The sequence below is a fragment of the Vigna radiata genome, chromosome 1 (genome assembly GCF_000741045.1).
Source record: "Vigna radiata var. radiata cultivar VC1973A chromosome 1, Vradiata_ver6, whole genome shotgun sequence".
NCBI lineage: Eukaryota > Viridiplantae > Streptophyta > Magnoliopsida > Fabales > Fabaceae > Vigna > Vigna radiata.
Genome location: NC_028351.1, coordinates 35,910,666 through 35,926,205, shown reverse-complemented (window position 1 = coordinate 35,926,205; position 15,540 = coordinate 35,910,666). Strand labels below are relative to the sequence as shown.

The following is a 15,540-nucleotide window of genomic DNA, read 5'->3' as shown; positions in this document are numbered from 1 at the left end:
GGATTTAAAATAAATTAATATATCAATTAAAATAATTTATAAAAATATACTAACTGAAAATATTCATAAAATACGTTTTATAGTAAATATATTTAAAATTATTAATTGCAAACAATAAAAATAAAGTGCACCACGTAATAAAATGAAATATTTAAATAATTGCATAGCATACCTAATTAAATTTTAATTTATATTTAGTTTAAAAACTAATAACTATTAATAAAAAATTAAAATCTTTTTATAAATATAACTATATTTATTATTTTAATGTATGTAAAATAATATTTTGTAGGTCGGAATCTAAACAGAAGAAATAATTTCTTAAAAAAATACATGGTATATTAACAGAATTATCTCTAACAACACGTTGAAAATCTTAAGAGAAGATATCTGTTTGAAATTCCCTTAATATAAACGGAGAAAACTGCTTTCAGTTTCCTTGAATCTTGGGAATAGACTGAGTGTAAAAAAAACCTGGCATTCTTTAGGGACTTTATATACGTAAGGTATATCATGAATTTCCTTTCATCCATGGAAGAAGAAAAAGAAAGCATGGTAGAGTTGAAGACACAAACCAAGAAGAAACAGAATACCATAAGAGAGAAAGATAAGAGGGACTTCCTCAGTGGGTTGTCTGACGATGTTCTTCTCCACATTATGCATTTCATGGACACAACTACCGCAGTTCGAACCTCTCTCTTATCCAAACGATGGAACAAAGTTTGGAAATGTCTCACCACTCTCTCTTTCAGACGCAGCGACTTCAAAACCCTCGAAAGCTACGACCAATTTGTCTACCACGTTGTCTCCAAGAGAAACACGTCCATTCGTTTGCATCGTCTTGATTTAGAAGCATGCACCTTAACACAAGAGCTTCTCAACCATATCACCCCTCTTCTGCATTATGTGCCACATTTGAGCATCTATCTCGATTATTCCATACCTGTCATCTTTTCTTCACCCTTTCTCACATCTCTCACTCTTTCATGTACTCCTGGTATCTTGAAACTTCCACCATCTCTAGAACTACCTGCGATCAGAACCTTGAATCTCACAAATGTCGCTTTCACGGCAAGGGACGGTGATGAGTGCGCCGAACCCTTTTCATCCTGTTTCTTGTTGAACAATTTGGTCCTTCTGGGGTGCTCTTTGAGCAACCCTGCCAAAGTCCTCAGCATATCAAATCCCAACCTTTCTCGTTTCACCACGATAAGGTACTCCGAAGTGAAGTACAAGATTGTGCTTTCTACTCCGAATCTCACCCATCTCGATATCAGAAGTTCGATGGTCTGTCATGAGGTCTCCTCCACGTGTGATTTTACCCTTCTTGAAGAAGCGGTCATTGAGAACTCTGTTTCTCCTTTAATTGTTTTAAGGTCTCTGAGAATGTTGTCCTATGTAAAGATAGTGACATGCTCTTATCCTGTCGCATACCACTTCTTTCGAGAACCGTTCCTCCACACTGTTCGTATTCCTCCAGACTTGCCGTTAACTCTTCTGGTCTTATACGAGTCTCTCTTGTAATGTTTCTTAATTTTCTTTCAAACTGTGACAGCCTTTGGATTTGGGTTCCGTTTGATCAATTGTGGTAACGTTGTCAGCTTGGAGAAATTGAAGTGGGGGAAAACATTCAGCATTCTCAACTCAGACGTTGAGGTTATAAAATTTTGAAAGTTAGACCTGATTACATCCTTTATGACGAGAATGACGCCTGATTATATCCTTTATGTTTCTACTTAAATGGAACGAGAATGACGCCGGTATGTTGTTCCTGTGCCTAAACGCTTGCTCCTCTTCCCATTCTGGTAACTGAAGATACTCCGACGTCAGAATTTTTCTCTGTATTTTCTTAATTCAGTTAGACCTCATTATATCCTCTGTATTCTTTTATGTAAATGAATACTTATATAATGTTTAATTTTAATTCAGTTTATACTTCTCATCTTCAAATAAATTATTGGCTGTGTTATAATGCTTTGTATAACAAGTTGTAGCTAGTTGAAATTTTATTAATAATTTTGTTTAAATTTTATTTTATTAGTTTTGAGTTTAATAATATTTAGAGATAAATAATTATAATTTTTTGTTTATTTAAATAAAATATTATTTTATGATAGATTAAACATATTAATATTTTATTTTCAGATTTTATTGTGATATTATTTTCAAATTTAAAGCCTTTCAATTATATGACAGACTCAATTTTCATAAATTATCTCGTGAGATTTTTCCATCACTTTCTTCATTGAAGGCCACTTTAAATAGAATGAAGAATTTGAAATGCTTAATTTGAAAGGCTTAATCTTGAATCTTGAAAATGAATCACAGTTTTTTCTTTGATTTAGGCTAATTAAGGTTAAAATAAAAAATAATATTATCACACATTAACTAATTAATTTTTCAGATTCTTTCTGCTTGTTAAACTAATTTTGTTGGTTAAACTATCTTGTTGAGCTTAAATATTAGCAAGTGATACTTTCATTAACCTTATTTTGTATATAAAATTTCGCAATATAAAAAATTATTTAAATTCTAAACATTAGACAATAACTTAAGAAATATTGATATTAATGATTCTTTTAATTGAACTTTATTTAAAGTTTATTAATATATTTTTAAACTAACTTTGACAAGTATTTTATTAGAATTATTTCTTTTCTGAATTAAGGTTCAATAATTCTATAAAACACGTATTCATAACTTTTAGAAGATTTTGATACTTAAGTCAGTAATTAGTCTAAACAGGTTAGAATAAATTTTTAAATTCACAATAAATGCGATCAAATACCTCTTTACTTTTAATCTTTATTTATAGTTTTTCGACATGAACCTAAGATTAGTAGAGTCACGACTCAATTTCAACCCATTACACTGATTGACACGAGAGTTGTTCCCTCCATCATCCCAAATACTTCCTACACCTCTCCACTATTTTTGTTTTATTCCAAAAATATCCTAATTTAATTTAACTTTTATCATTTAACTTTATTCATCTTTTTTTAAATCCTAAATCTCCCTACACCCCTTCACTTTTATCTTTATCTAATTGCACATTATTGTATTGGTAATTAAATACAATATATGAAATACGACCCACATTTTTATATTACATTTTTTATTAATCAATTCAAACAAAAATTCAATACAGCGCACAACAATCAAGCTACAAATCAAAATAAACTAATACAGGGAGGATGAGTAAGGGTTGAAAGCAATACATATTATACAACTATAATTCAGTGACTAAGATCGATCAATGAAACACAATTAGAAAGCGGATGAATAAGGCATTGAATCAATAAGGCACCATAAAAATAGATTTGGAAGTTTAAAACATCCATAACATCCGACCATTACCAAGTTAACTCTAACATATTAATCAAAACACTACAAAAATAATACATTTTAAGAGGAGTTATTTTCTGGCGGTTTTTTAAACCCTAAGTAATTCTTGCGGTTGAGAAGCAAAAACAGTCTCTAAAATTTATTTTTTCTTTTAAATAATTTTTCGGACTAATAATTGTAAACCCGTTCCTCCTTGTTTTGTGTAGAACTTTACTTTTCCTTTTCATCTTCTCCCAAACCCTTCCAATCCTATGAACCCCTTTTCAGTTCCAAACTCTTCCTTCACCCTCCGCAAAACCCTAGATTCCACCGATCCCAGCTTCCCAGGCTCTACAACGCATTCGCGCCCGATTCGTGGGTCCAGATCCTCCTCGTCCTCCTCCACGCGACTGACGTTGTCCACCAGCACCGCTCATCGTCACCGTAGAAGCTCAAGTGCAGCACAACACGGCGCTCGAAGAGCTCGGACGCAGTGTCATCGAAGAAGAGGTTTTTCTGGCGGTGGGTGATGACGTGGAAGGAGGAGAGTAAGCTGGTGACATGGCGGTGGACGTTGGCCTCTGCGAGGCGCAGCTTCACTTCGACCTCCATTGAGGAAGAAAGGTCGGAGACTGAGGCTAGGGTTTTACGAGGAGAGGCCGATATGATGCGCCTTGGAAGCGGGATCTTCACCACCGTGATCTAGCTGACATAGGAGAGAAGTGGTGCTAGCATGGGCGGTAGTGGTGGCGGAAGCGTTTCGTCGACGAGCTTCCTCGAGTTCTTCTTTGTCTTCGATCTTGACTTCAATTTTTGTTGGCTTTCTTCTCAACACTTTATTCCTTGGTTTTATACTTTTCATCACACCAATACACAAGACTAAACCAGTAACATACCATAAAGGGAGTTTTTTTGTACCTTTTGCAGGTAAAGAGGATGACATGAAGGACACAGGAAAAAATAGCAATTTTACATTTAGGATTCATGACCATGGTAATTCAAAGTTGAGAATCACACACATCAGCAAAAAGTGATCGATTCTATTCAACATTAAATTAACTCACTATTAATGCATGACTACAGTGAAAGTGGGTCCTAATCTGTTTGAGATTCTGAAGGGGAAGGTGAGTTTGGGGGCAAGGATTATACAAGAAGGAGGAAGAGGGAACATCTTCAAGAATGTTTTTGGGATGCAAGAAAAAGAGCAATTGTTAAAGGCCTCCCAGTGTTATGTATATACGACAGTTGGTCCTATTGCAGGAGTTCTCTTTATCTCAACCGAAAAGCTTGCATTTTACAGTGAAAAGCCAATAACCTTCAATTTTGTGACAGGACAGTTAGCCAGGGCACCATAGAAGGTAGTCTTTCATATGAAAGAACCTAACTTTAAACTCAAATTAGTTAGTTATATGCAAGGTTTAAAAAATGACAGTGAGTACTTTATGTCACAACATCAAGGTTTTTTTAGGATGGCTGTAATTGCAATTGTGTCTACATAACTTTATTTATGTCACAACATGTTGAAAATCTTAAGAGAAGTTTCTGATGTATATTGGGGAACTTGCGCAACACACCATAGATAAGTCTTTACGGATAGTGACTTTACACGCCTCAGCTTTTTTACAACAATCTTAAGGACTTAAGGCTGACATCAACAACATGCCTTCGGAGAGCCGAACCATTGTTCTCGGAACCTAGACGGTCTTCTCAAAATCACTTCCGGACAGGTCAAAAATCGAGGTTTTCTCTGGACAAAACTTTCGACGCTGGCAAGAATGCGTTTCCACCCTTTTAGACATGTATAGAGTTGTTGCTGCTCCCAAAAGGTATGCACATAAACTTAATCACAAAAAGAAAATAATTTTCTTAAATCTCATCCCAATGAATCTAAACCCACCTGGCGTAGAGTAAGAAACGACAATCCTCTTAGGACATATATAGCCAAAGGAGATGACATGATTGTTGCGGTTGTTTCTCAAGTAAATTTGATGACTAATGTGAGCAAATGGGTGGTAGACTCTGGTGCTACTAGGCATATCTGTGCAAATAAAAGTGCCTTTACCTCTTACACTAGTGTAGGGGATGGAGAAGAACACGTCTACCTCGGTGATTCCAACACCATTCCTATTCTGGAAAAAGGAAAAGTTCTTCCCATACTCACATCTGGAAAGACTTTGGCCTTGATTGATGTGCTACATGTGCCATCAATCAGAGTTTTTAATCTCTGTAGCACTATTGGGAATGGTGGGGGTTAAAGTGTCTTTTGAGTCTGACAAGATCATTATGACAAAAAATAATGTTTTCGTGGGGAAGGGATATTGTGATCAAGCACTCTTCATTCTAAATTTCTCTAAAAACATTAATAAATCCAGTTCTTCTACTTATATTGTTGACTCGTATGATATATGGCATGCTAGATTAGGACATGTGAATTCGTCGTATATTTTGAAATTACAACGACTATGATTAATTAATATGCATGATAAACAAAGTAGTAAGTCTGATATATGTGTAGAATCTAAATTAACAAAGAAAACATGTTTTTCTGTAGAATGCCAAACTGAACTGTTAGGGTTAATTCATAGTGATATAACTGATGTGAAACAAATTATGTCTAGAGGAGGTAAAAATTATTTTGTGATCTTTATAGATGATTATTCTATATACACCAAAGTTTACTTAATCAAATATAAAGATGAAGCCTTTAATGTGTTTTTAACCTATAAAGCAGAAGTAGAAAATCAATTGAATAATAAAATTAAGAGGATTAGATCAAATAGAGGTGGCGAGTATGTTTTGTTTAATAACTATTTTGTTAAAGAAGAGATTATCCATGAAGTGACCCCACCATATTCACCTGAATCTAATGGAGTAGCTGAGAGAAAAAATAGAACCCTTGAGGAAATGATGAATTTTATGCTTGTTAGTTTCAGTGCACCTGATAACCTTTGGAGAGAAGCGTTGTTTATTGCGTGTTTTTTAAAAAATAGAATACCCCATAAGAAAACCAGTAAAACTCCTTATGAGTTGTGGAAAGATTATCAACCTAACCTTAAATATTTAAAATTGTGCGGGTGCTTAGCTAAGGTGATGTTACCTGATCCTAAGAAAAGAAAAATATAAGGCAAGATTAGTAGCAAAAGACTTTACTCAAAAACCCAACATAGATTACTTTGATACTTTCGCTCCTGTGACTAGGATTTCCTCTATTAGAGTGTTATTAGCTTTAGTCGCTATCCACAAACTAGTGATACATCAGATGGATGTTAAAACTGCCTTTTTGAATGGTGATTTATAGGAAGAAATTTATATGACTCAACCTGAAGGGTGTGTTGTACCTGGTCAAGAGGATAAAGTTTGTAAACTCTTAAAATCTTTGTATGGATTGAAACAAGTACCAAAACAGTGGCATGAAAAACTTGATAATGTATTGCTATGTGATGGTTTTTCACCCAATGATGCTGATAAATGTGTGTACTTTAAATCTGAAAATGGTAATTGTTTCATTATATGCTTGTATGTGGATGACATGTTAATATTTGGTAGATGCAATGAGATTGTGCTAGAACTAAATTGTTTCTAGGATCAAAATTTGAAATGAAAGACATGGGTGAAGCCAATGTGATTTTAGGTATTAGAATCATAATGAAGGGAGATAGTATATTACTCTCTCAAGAACAATACATTGAGAAACTTCTTAAGAAGTTTAGGTTTTATGACCTAAAACCTGTGAGTACCCCTTATGATGCTAATTCTGAATTAATGAAAAATAGAGGAGAATCATTATCTCAGCCTCAGTATTCCCAGATAATTGGGAGCTTACTGCACTTAATGAGCTTCTAGACTTGATATTGCTTATGCAGTAGGTAGACTGAGTAGGTACACTTAATGTCCAAATCAGGAACATTGGGACACACTTGTTAGGCTTATGAGATACTTAAGAGGTTCAATGGATTATTCCATTGAATATAGTGGATTTCCCATTGTACTAGAAGGGTACAATGATGCTAACTAGATCTCTGATTCAGACGAGACAAAATCCACTAGTGGTTATGTATTAACACTTGGGGGTGGTGCGATTACATGGAGATCAGCCAAGCGAACTATTATTGGAAGATCAACAATGGAATCTGAGTTTGTTGCTCTTGAGATGGCTGGAAATGAGGTTGAGTGGTTGAAAAACTTCTCAGCGAACATTCCACTAGGAATTAAACCAACCCCATTTGTATCAATACATTGTTAACCAATCGGCAATAGCTATAGCTAAAAACAAGAATTACAATGGAAAGAATAGACATATACAATTGAGACACAATTTGGTGAAGCAGCTGCTAAATAATGGAACTATTTCCATTGATTATGTGAAGTCAAAACGGAATCTAGCAGATCCTCTAGCAAAACCCTTGGGAAGACAAATGATATTAGAAACATCAAAGGGAATGGGACTTAAGCCACTTGCAAACAAACAAGTGATGGTAACCCAACCTTTGTGATTGGAGATCCCATGAATAAGGTTCATATGGGTAAAAACAAGTCACTTGTTATTTCTGATAGCACTAAATTAATTTTAATCAATTATGTCCCTTCGTATGGTGTGTGTAAAAGTGTTAGAGACTGCATTATTGAGAGGTTAAAACTTTTTTATTAAAATTCTATATGGTGAAAGAATTTTAGCTTAAACAAAGTTTTTAATGATTTTCATATCCCTTATGGATGGTGTATGATTTGCAGCATACACTTGATGAAATCACCTATATGAGTGTCAAGTGGGGCCGCTTGCATGAGATCTTGACATGATCTCTAGAGCACTCATGAATACCGAGCACGCGCATGGCCTAGTAAGCACAACACAACGATAACAGCAAGGATTGTGGGAGTGTATTGTGATTAATAAACCTCTAACACACGTCAAGTGTTTTGGTTCATATAACTTGGTATACTAACTACACTGTGTGTTAAGTATTTCAATCTAAGACCGGTTCATATAGCTTGTTATACCAGCTCTGATGCATTACATTCTTTGAGACCCAAAATAAAAATTTCTTATTTTTCTCTTAGTGTTTGAACTATTTGAATCAAAAACTTTTCTTTCAACTCTTTTTGCAATATGTGGGGGATTGTTATTATATATTAATAATATATATATTGCAAAAAATAATGTTTGGTTTTTAAAAGTGAGATTGAATTTCATAATGTTGTATTACAACGTTAGCATTTCACTTGGCAACATTAATATTATATTAACTGCCAACGTCAAAGTTTGAAGCAACGTACATATTCTTTAAGTGCTGCAACGTCAAAAAATTTATTGTTTTTATTTTCCTTTATTAATTTTATTCTCTTCTAGCTTTATAAATAAAGAGCACTTCTTCCATTCCAAAACACACCAAAAATTCAATCTTTTCTCATTCTCTTGTCTTCTTTTCTTCTTCTAAAAATATTGGGTTTGTTTCTATACTCTTTTAAGAGATCCTTGCTAGTTTTGAGATCCTCAAAAATATTCTGAGAAGTTCTTGTTGTATCCTGGGGGACTTGCGCAACACACCTGGATAAGTCCTTAAAGACAGTGACTCTACAAGCCTCAAGAAATTTTGTTCGTGATTCTGTCAGCTTTTTTACAACAATAAATCCCAAAAGGTTGAAAAAAGCATCCTCGATTCTTAAACGGATGTCAACATCAATTTATCCTTCAACGGATATCGATGTCTGTGCATGAATGTTGACATCCGTTTAAGAATATAATGTGTATTCACATCTATTTAAATATTACTAAAGAGAAAAAATATAATTGAGAGGTGAAGGGAGTAGTATATGATAGAGGGAGTAGCTGACAATTGACACTTATCCTTAATCTTAATTCTTACCCGAATGGTCTTTTCTTGGTACACTTTTATTGTAGATTTTTCAATTAATGTACATTGAAAATTTTGCTTTGCCTACTAAATTCCTATTAAAATCAATGGTAAACCTAGTATAAAATCGAAAAGTAATTCTCTTAGGTTATGTTGAGAAATAATCGGGACATACATTGGTAAAAATAATAACATTATTTAATATTTTTTTTAAAAAAAAAAATCTCATTTGACAATATCTTCAATTAACATAAATTGAAAAAAAAAAAAGTGTTTGACGTACCGAAAATACTGTTAATTTTTTTTTTTAAAAAAAAATCCTTTGTTATTTGAGGAAAAAAGTTAACCTAATATTGATAATAAAATAAGCCAGATAATGAAACTTTCATCAAAATCAAGTTAAAGAGAAAAAAAATTAAAATATAAAAGAAATTCAAATTTTAAGTATTTTCTTTTTCTAAATTTCTCATCCAAATAACATATTTTGTCTGTTTTTAAAATCCTGTAAATAAATACATAAGAGTTGAACTATAATGACTAACCCAAATACCATTTTGTTTTAATTGTTCTTAATAACGATAATTATGTTAAAAACCATTTTACATAATAGTTAGAAATTCACTTGACATACTCAATTGTTTTGATAAATTTAGCCTTCAATATCTTCTCGAATTGTGCTGATGATTTCGATTCTTCATGAATTAAACTTTGCTTTCCTTTAAAAGCTTTTGCTCTTGACTTTTGTTAAACATTACACAACATCCCTGAGATAGCGCAACATCCTCAGAGAAGAAAGTTTCGTCCATAGATAATAAAGTGAATAGGTTTTTACCATCCTGTCCAAAGTTTAAAAATTCACTAAGATATAATATCTGTAAAGTAATTTTTCGACGTATTATAATTCTTTGACATCTGAAACTAAGACATTTGACATCATACATAAATATATTTTAACCTTCACACCGAATATTTTCATAAAAAATCCTCAATATAACATTGGAAATTGAAAATTTCAATGTCTAATGGTCGAAAAATATAAATTCAATGTCAAAATTGAAGATTTATTTATAAAAATATCATCAATCATGTTTTTACATTAGTATTGTTGTACTGTAACGTTGAACGGCAATCAAAGCCATTTTTTATGCTAGTATCTTATATTTGCACATAGCAAACCTACATATCATAATTCTAAAACATTTCCAAACAAAAACGAGCATATAAAACAGTTACATATTAATAACAACAATAAAATCTCAATGAAATGTAGAACAAGAATTTTCGAACGTATGAAATCTTATTATCACAAAATAAAAAATCCGAGTTAAGAAAGTATGTTAAAAACAATGTGTATAATGAGGAAAGGGTGTGCTTGATCTAGATTACCCTCCTGGTCATTTTATTGTTGAAGGTCGTAATGTTGTTGTTGAGAGAGTGTCTCTTGCTGAGGGATTTTTGGATTTCATTGGTTAGTGTTTGACTACTACTATTGAATAAAAGATTGGGCTTGTGAAATTTGGATTTCATTGGTTAGTGTTTCACTACTACTACATGAAACAACCTCAAATTTGACTTGTGAAATTTTATCCTTAAATTATTTCTAATAGTAATCAAACAATTATTATCACATGATATATATAAATATAAAGGTAAATATTATTAACACTAAAATTATCTTACATATGTCTTCCTAAATCTTTTATCTACAAATCAGTCATTATTATTCTTGCGGATATAGGTTTTGCTGAAAGACCCTGATCATCAACAAACACAGTCTGCAACAAAACATATGGTTATAAATTTTAACATGTACAAGTCTTAAAATGTAGTAGAATTAATATAAAGATACCAACAATAATTAAGGTATATTTCATACTAATGACATGACATAATTGCTAATGGAGAGACTTCTGTGTAGACTCTCACCTTTTTCAACATGCTCTCCGATCCATTTGAATTTTTTTTTCCAATTCTAGCATTTTCAAACATGAGATAGTTTATAAGATGTTTAGTGTTGAAGATTATCTTAATTTCCTTTTTATGCTCTAGTTTCAATTAAAACTTCATATGTAACAATTAGTCAATTACATCTTAGATATGAAGTGTGTCTATACAAGTGTTTAGTAAACTTTCACCATATTATTTTTCACAATAGGTCTACTTTATAACTTTAGTAGTGAACTTTTTATTTTATTATATATATATATATATATATATTTTCTTGTATAGATTAATAAGTTCAATCATATTACTTTGAAATGTTGCTAGTAAGGTTTTGATCACATGGAAATCATTAGTGCAAAAACGCTATTTAACGTCACCCACAAGACGTCAGTTAGAGAATCGTCCGACGTATATTAATGGACGGTGGTATTACCATAAATAAGTTGGTTACCATGACGTTAGTTTCTAGGGCAAACGACGTCTATGATATAATAGACGTCTGCTCTGCCCTAAACCGATGTCCAATGGCCTGAGGTAGGTGAGAAGACAGTCTTTTCTGCCCCCATTGACGTCGGTTGTGTTGGGGGACCGACGTCTACTTGGCTGGAATTAATGCTCTTCACCTGATTCTCAGGCGCTTAGACGTCATGTAGTAAAAAATCGACGTCTATGGCCTATTCGGAAGGCGGGAAGACATCAATTTCTGCAATATAGACGTCAGATTTCTCGGTGGACGACGTCTATGTGCCTGTAATTAATGATGTTCACCAAACTCGCAGGCACTTCGACATCCGATAACAGAGCCCCGACGTCTATATTGTTATAGACGTCGGCGCCCCTGGACAACTGTCGTCTACTTTCCTGACAGGAAATGAAACGTCAACCGGTTCAGCGCAATAGACGTCGGCTCCCCTAGTGTCCGACGTCCAATGTGCATTCAAAAGTCAGCTTAAAAGTTATCTTAGACATCAAATTAGTTAGATAACTGACGTCTAGGTGACTATAGACGTCGGTTTCCGGAGCAACCGACGCCCCATTTCATGTTAAATAAACCGCAGACTCTTCGCGGCATTGCAGTTTCTGATATCATCGTCTTCCTCCTCTCCTTTTTCTCTCTTGCGGCATTGCATCCCAGGTGCGTGTTTTTTTATGGTTACCGTTTAAACTTTGTTCAGTCTTTCATCGATTATCTTCTAGTTCAACTGATTAAAATTTGTTTTCTTTGTGTTGTGTTTTAGTGCAGTTTTGTTCCTTTCTTGGGGTAACGTAGTACCACATTCTCCCTTTGCTAGCTGCCTCCCAGAAAAAGCGGCGTCTTTTGGATTTCTGGTGGCGTTTCGACCCAAAAACGACTCTGGGTTGTTGCCTAGTTATCTTTTCACCGTAATTTTTCCCTCTTGCGGTTGAAAATGGAACTAAGAAAGAACCTAGGTTCGGTTTTGGGTTGAAATGTCATGAGAAATTCAAAAGACGCAAGCTTTTTTTCGGGGGAAACTAGCAAAGGCAGAGTGTGCTACTAGGCTATCCAAAGACAGGAACAAAACTGCACTAAAACACAACAACTGTATTAGACGTCGGTTAATGCAAAGACCGACGTCTATAGTGACCTTAGACGTCAGTTAGTGACATGTTTGAAGTCTTTATGTGCTTTTAGACGTCGGTTAATGCGTAGTCCAATGTCTATATAGTGCCTTTAGACGTCGGGTTAGGCTTATACCGACGTTTAGTGACGTCGGACATGACACTAACGGACGTCATTATAGACATCTGTTATATGGATATCTGACGTCCCATTGACGTCACCGATAATGACGTCGGTTGATTAATAGACGTTAAAAATTCAAAATAACAAACGTCTAAAATCCTTTCTGCACTAGTGAATATTGATTTTTATGTTGTCCAAGGCTTAAAAGTGACTACTTAATATAGTTTGTGATAGCCTGTAAAACAATTTTGGAACGAACATACCTATATATACAAAGAAAAATCATTCAAAAATACAATAAGAAAAACAACTTATACATAAATAATATTTAAATCAAATTACAATATTATTATAAAGTTATTAGTCAATAAAAAAAGATGATCAACTTCTGTAATCATAATCAACACTACACCGTCCAAGTGAAAAAGAAAAGATCATAAAAAAAAATACTATTATGGATTAACAAAAACCTTAAAATCTTATGCTAGATTTTTTGATAGATAGAAATATTGCTTAAAAGGGTCACAACATTCCAAAATCCTATTTTCTATAGAAATACAAATAATCAATGTTTTGAAAATAAGAACCCCAAAATCTATCTAAATTTATCAAATTAATGTTCATGTCTTCCTCAACCAACAAATCAAAAGAGTAATTAATAAAGGAATTACATTTAAGAAAGTAGGTTTAGTAGTAGAGAGAATACCTCATAGAGAAAATAGAGAATATATCATTTATCTTATCAATTATATTTTATTGTATCACAAATGAGCATAAATCACTCATAGGTTGTTTCAAAGGTAGGTTGTTTGTGTGTAATGATCTATTTGTGATGTGTCCTTACAAGACATTCTTATACATGTCCAAATATTTAAGTGTTGAAGTGTATGTAATATGTAATTTTCATTTTCATCTAGTTTTTTACTTGTTGCCACATGTTTTTAGTTCAATTATTCACTTGTCTGTTCTTAAGTCAATTACTCACTTACTTTGAAATCCTATGAACATATAATTAACAAGTTCTTTTTAAAAACTTCATTAAATTCACACTTAACAAATTGATTTAATTAATCAAAACTTTATTCCTTAACAATGTTAAATTAATCAAAACTTTTGCATTATTTATTATCACAAAAACTTCCAATGTCTTATAACCAAACATTTAAATCTACATATATTCTCATTTTAATTAATTACATTATGTCTCAACAATCCTAAAATATCCTAAATTCTCCATTCATATATACTTGTTCATATTTGTTCATAATTATTCATAATTAGTAAACTAATGATATTCAATGAATGGTTTATATTAAGATAATAATTACTAGATCACAATGTTATAATAAATGTTTTTTATATATGATAATTGTCCAAAATGTATTGACTTATGAAAAGAAAAATCCTTGTAATAATTCCGGTCCACTTAGAACTTAAAATATCTTGTTCATTTACCAACTTTATAAAAGGTATTCATAAAATACTAGTCAAACCTACTTCTTATTATCTTGACTCATACTTCATCCAAATAGTCCACTTTTGTCTTAATCAATTTCTTTATTTAAATACTTTTCATCATTTTTTATTGATAATAATTACACCATAAAATCACCTTTTGTCGTTTCATGTACTACTGTTAGCTGTCGCGCATATAGATGTATATGTTTGAAATATTAAGATCTATAAATTTAGTAAATAATAATTGTTTATATATCGCTTTATAATATTTTTGTTCTCTTAATATATACTTTTGTTACAATATTTAAATTATTTCTGCTTTCATTTTTACATTTAATTACTGGTGCTCTTATAAAGTTGTTCTTTCTTTATTTTAGTTTTATTATTTATTTTTATTTGATGGAAAGAAGATATATATAGTATCACAAAATTTAACAACCAAGTTAAATAAAGTATTATATTAAATAGAAAAAATAAATAAATAACTATTACAAAGATTCGGAATAAAAAAAAATCGCCTATATAAGAGTGAGTGAGCGGAGGATGTGTCACCCAAACAAACTATGTAATGATTCTTCAGTCGGTCTGCGGCGCTTCAGTTTCAAATTGGTTTCATCGGTTTCAACGATTCATGGTTTCAAACCCTAAACCAAACATTCAATAAAGAAATTTGAAGCCGCCGCTTTGTAACTTTGACATCTCCAAAGGACAAGGTATTTCTTCTGCCTCCCTTTTTTTTAGAAATGACAGCAAAAAAAGATTTTTTCTTAACTATGATAACTTCTAATGGATTTTTTATTTCATACTTTTTTATATTTATATTGAAAGAAAAAAAAAAACATAATGGGATGGGTGGACTAAGGTTTATCATCAGATGTTAAAATTCTTGAGACAGGGAGAGTAAGTTGTTTCTTATTTTTATTCAAATTCAAACCATTGATTGAATAACTGTAATCCCTTTTAAGAGTATTTATTAATTGGAAAAAGTTCTATATTTCCGGTCAAGAAACTCTGAAAAACACTTAGGCCTTTTGTGGATACACTGTTCGAAGAGCTTTTGAGTGTTTATCTACTAATGCATTTCCAGTCTTTATGGTCTGAAAAGTATTTTTGTATCCAAACACACTTCTATAACTTGCATGCAATCAGATCCTTTGAGATTATAACTTGCATGCAATCAGATCCTTTGTGACTATAACTTGCTTGCAATCAGATTCTTTGTGACCATAACTTGCATGCAATCAGATCCTTTGTGAC

At 32.5% G+C, this 15,540-nt stretch overlaps 3 protein-coding genes and 1 pseudogene across 3 annotated transcripts in view; 3 read left to right on the top strand and 1 right to left on the bottom strand.

Annotated features, from left to right (window-relative positions):
* Positions 1-552: 552 nt before the first annotated feature.
* LOC106762756 (putative F-box/FBD/LRR-repeat protein At5g56810) lies at positions 553-1,524 on the top strand. Its single transcript, XM_014646816.1, has one exon. It carries the CDS (start codon positions 553-555, stop codon positions 1,522-1,524), a length of 972 nt encoding a protein of 323 aa, XP_014502302.1.
* A 2,044-nt stretch (positions 1,525-3,568) lies between these two features.
* Positions 3,569-4,057, bottom strand: LOC106762748 (annotated as a pseudogene).
* LOC106762740 (putative GEM-like protein 8) lies at positions 3,954-4,682 on the top strand. Its single transcript, XM_014646791.2, has 3 exons — positions 3,954-4,139; positions 4,252-4,317; positions 4,408-4,682. Exons 1-3 carry the CDS (start codon positions 4,058-4,060, stop codon positions 4,677-4,679), a joined length of 420 nt encoding a protein of 139 aa, XP_014502277.1. The 5' UTR covers positions 3,954-4,057; the 3' UTR covers positions 4,680-4,682.
* Positions 4,683-14,818: 10,136 nt separating this feature from the next.
* Positions 14,819-15,540, top strand: part of LOC106765433 (F-box/LRR-repeat protein At3g26922) — a 5,202-nt gene continuing 4,480 nt past the window's right edge. Inside the window, exon 1 of the mRNA XM_014650058.2 lies at positions 14,819-14,996. The gene's annotated coding sequence lies outside the window, so the exon portion shown is untranslated. The remainder of the gene's footprint in view (positions 14,997-15,540) is intronic.

Bases quoted from the DNA above. Each gene is read 5' to 3' on its own strand.
- LOC106762756 (XM_014646816.1), top strand. From the start codon at position 553: ATGGTAGAGTTGAAGACACAAACCAAGAAGAAACAGAATACCATAAGA.
- LOC106762740 (XM_014646791.2), top strand. From the start codon at position 4,058: ATGGGCGGTAGTGGTGGCGGAAGCGTTTCGTCGACGAGCTTCCTCGAG. The intron at 4,140-4,251 runs GTTGGCTTTCTT...TACCTTTTGCAG, and splicing joins CGATCTTGACTTCAATTTTT to GTAAAGAGGATGACATGAAG. The intron at 4,318-4,407 runs GTAATTCAAAGT...GCATGACTACAG, and splicing joins ATTTAGGATTCATGACCATG to TGAAAGTGGGTCCTAATCTG.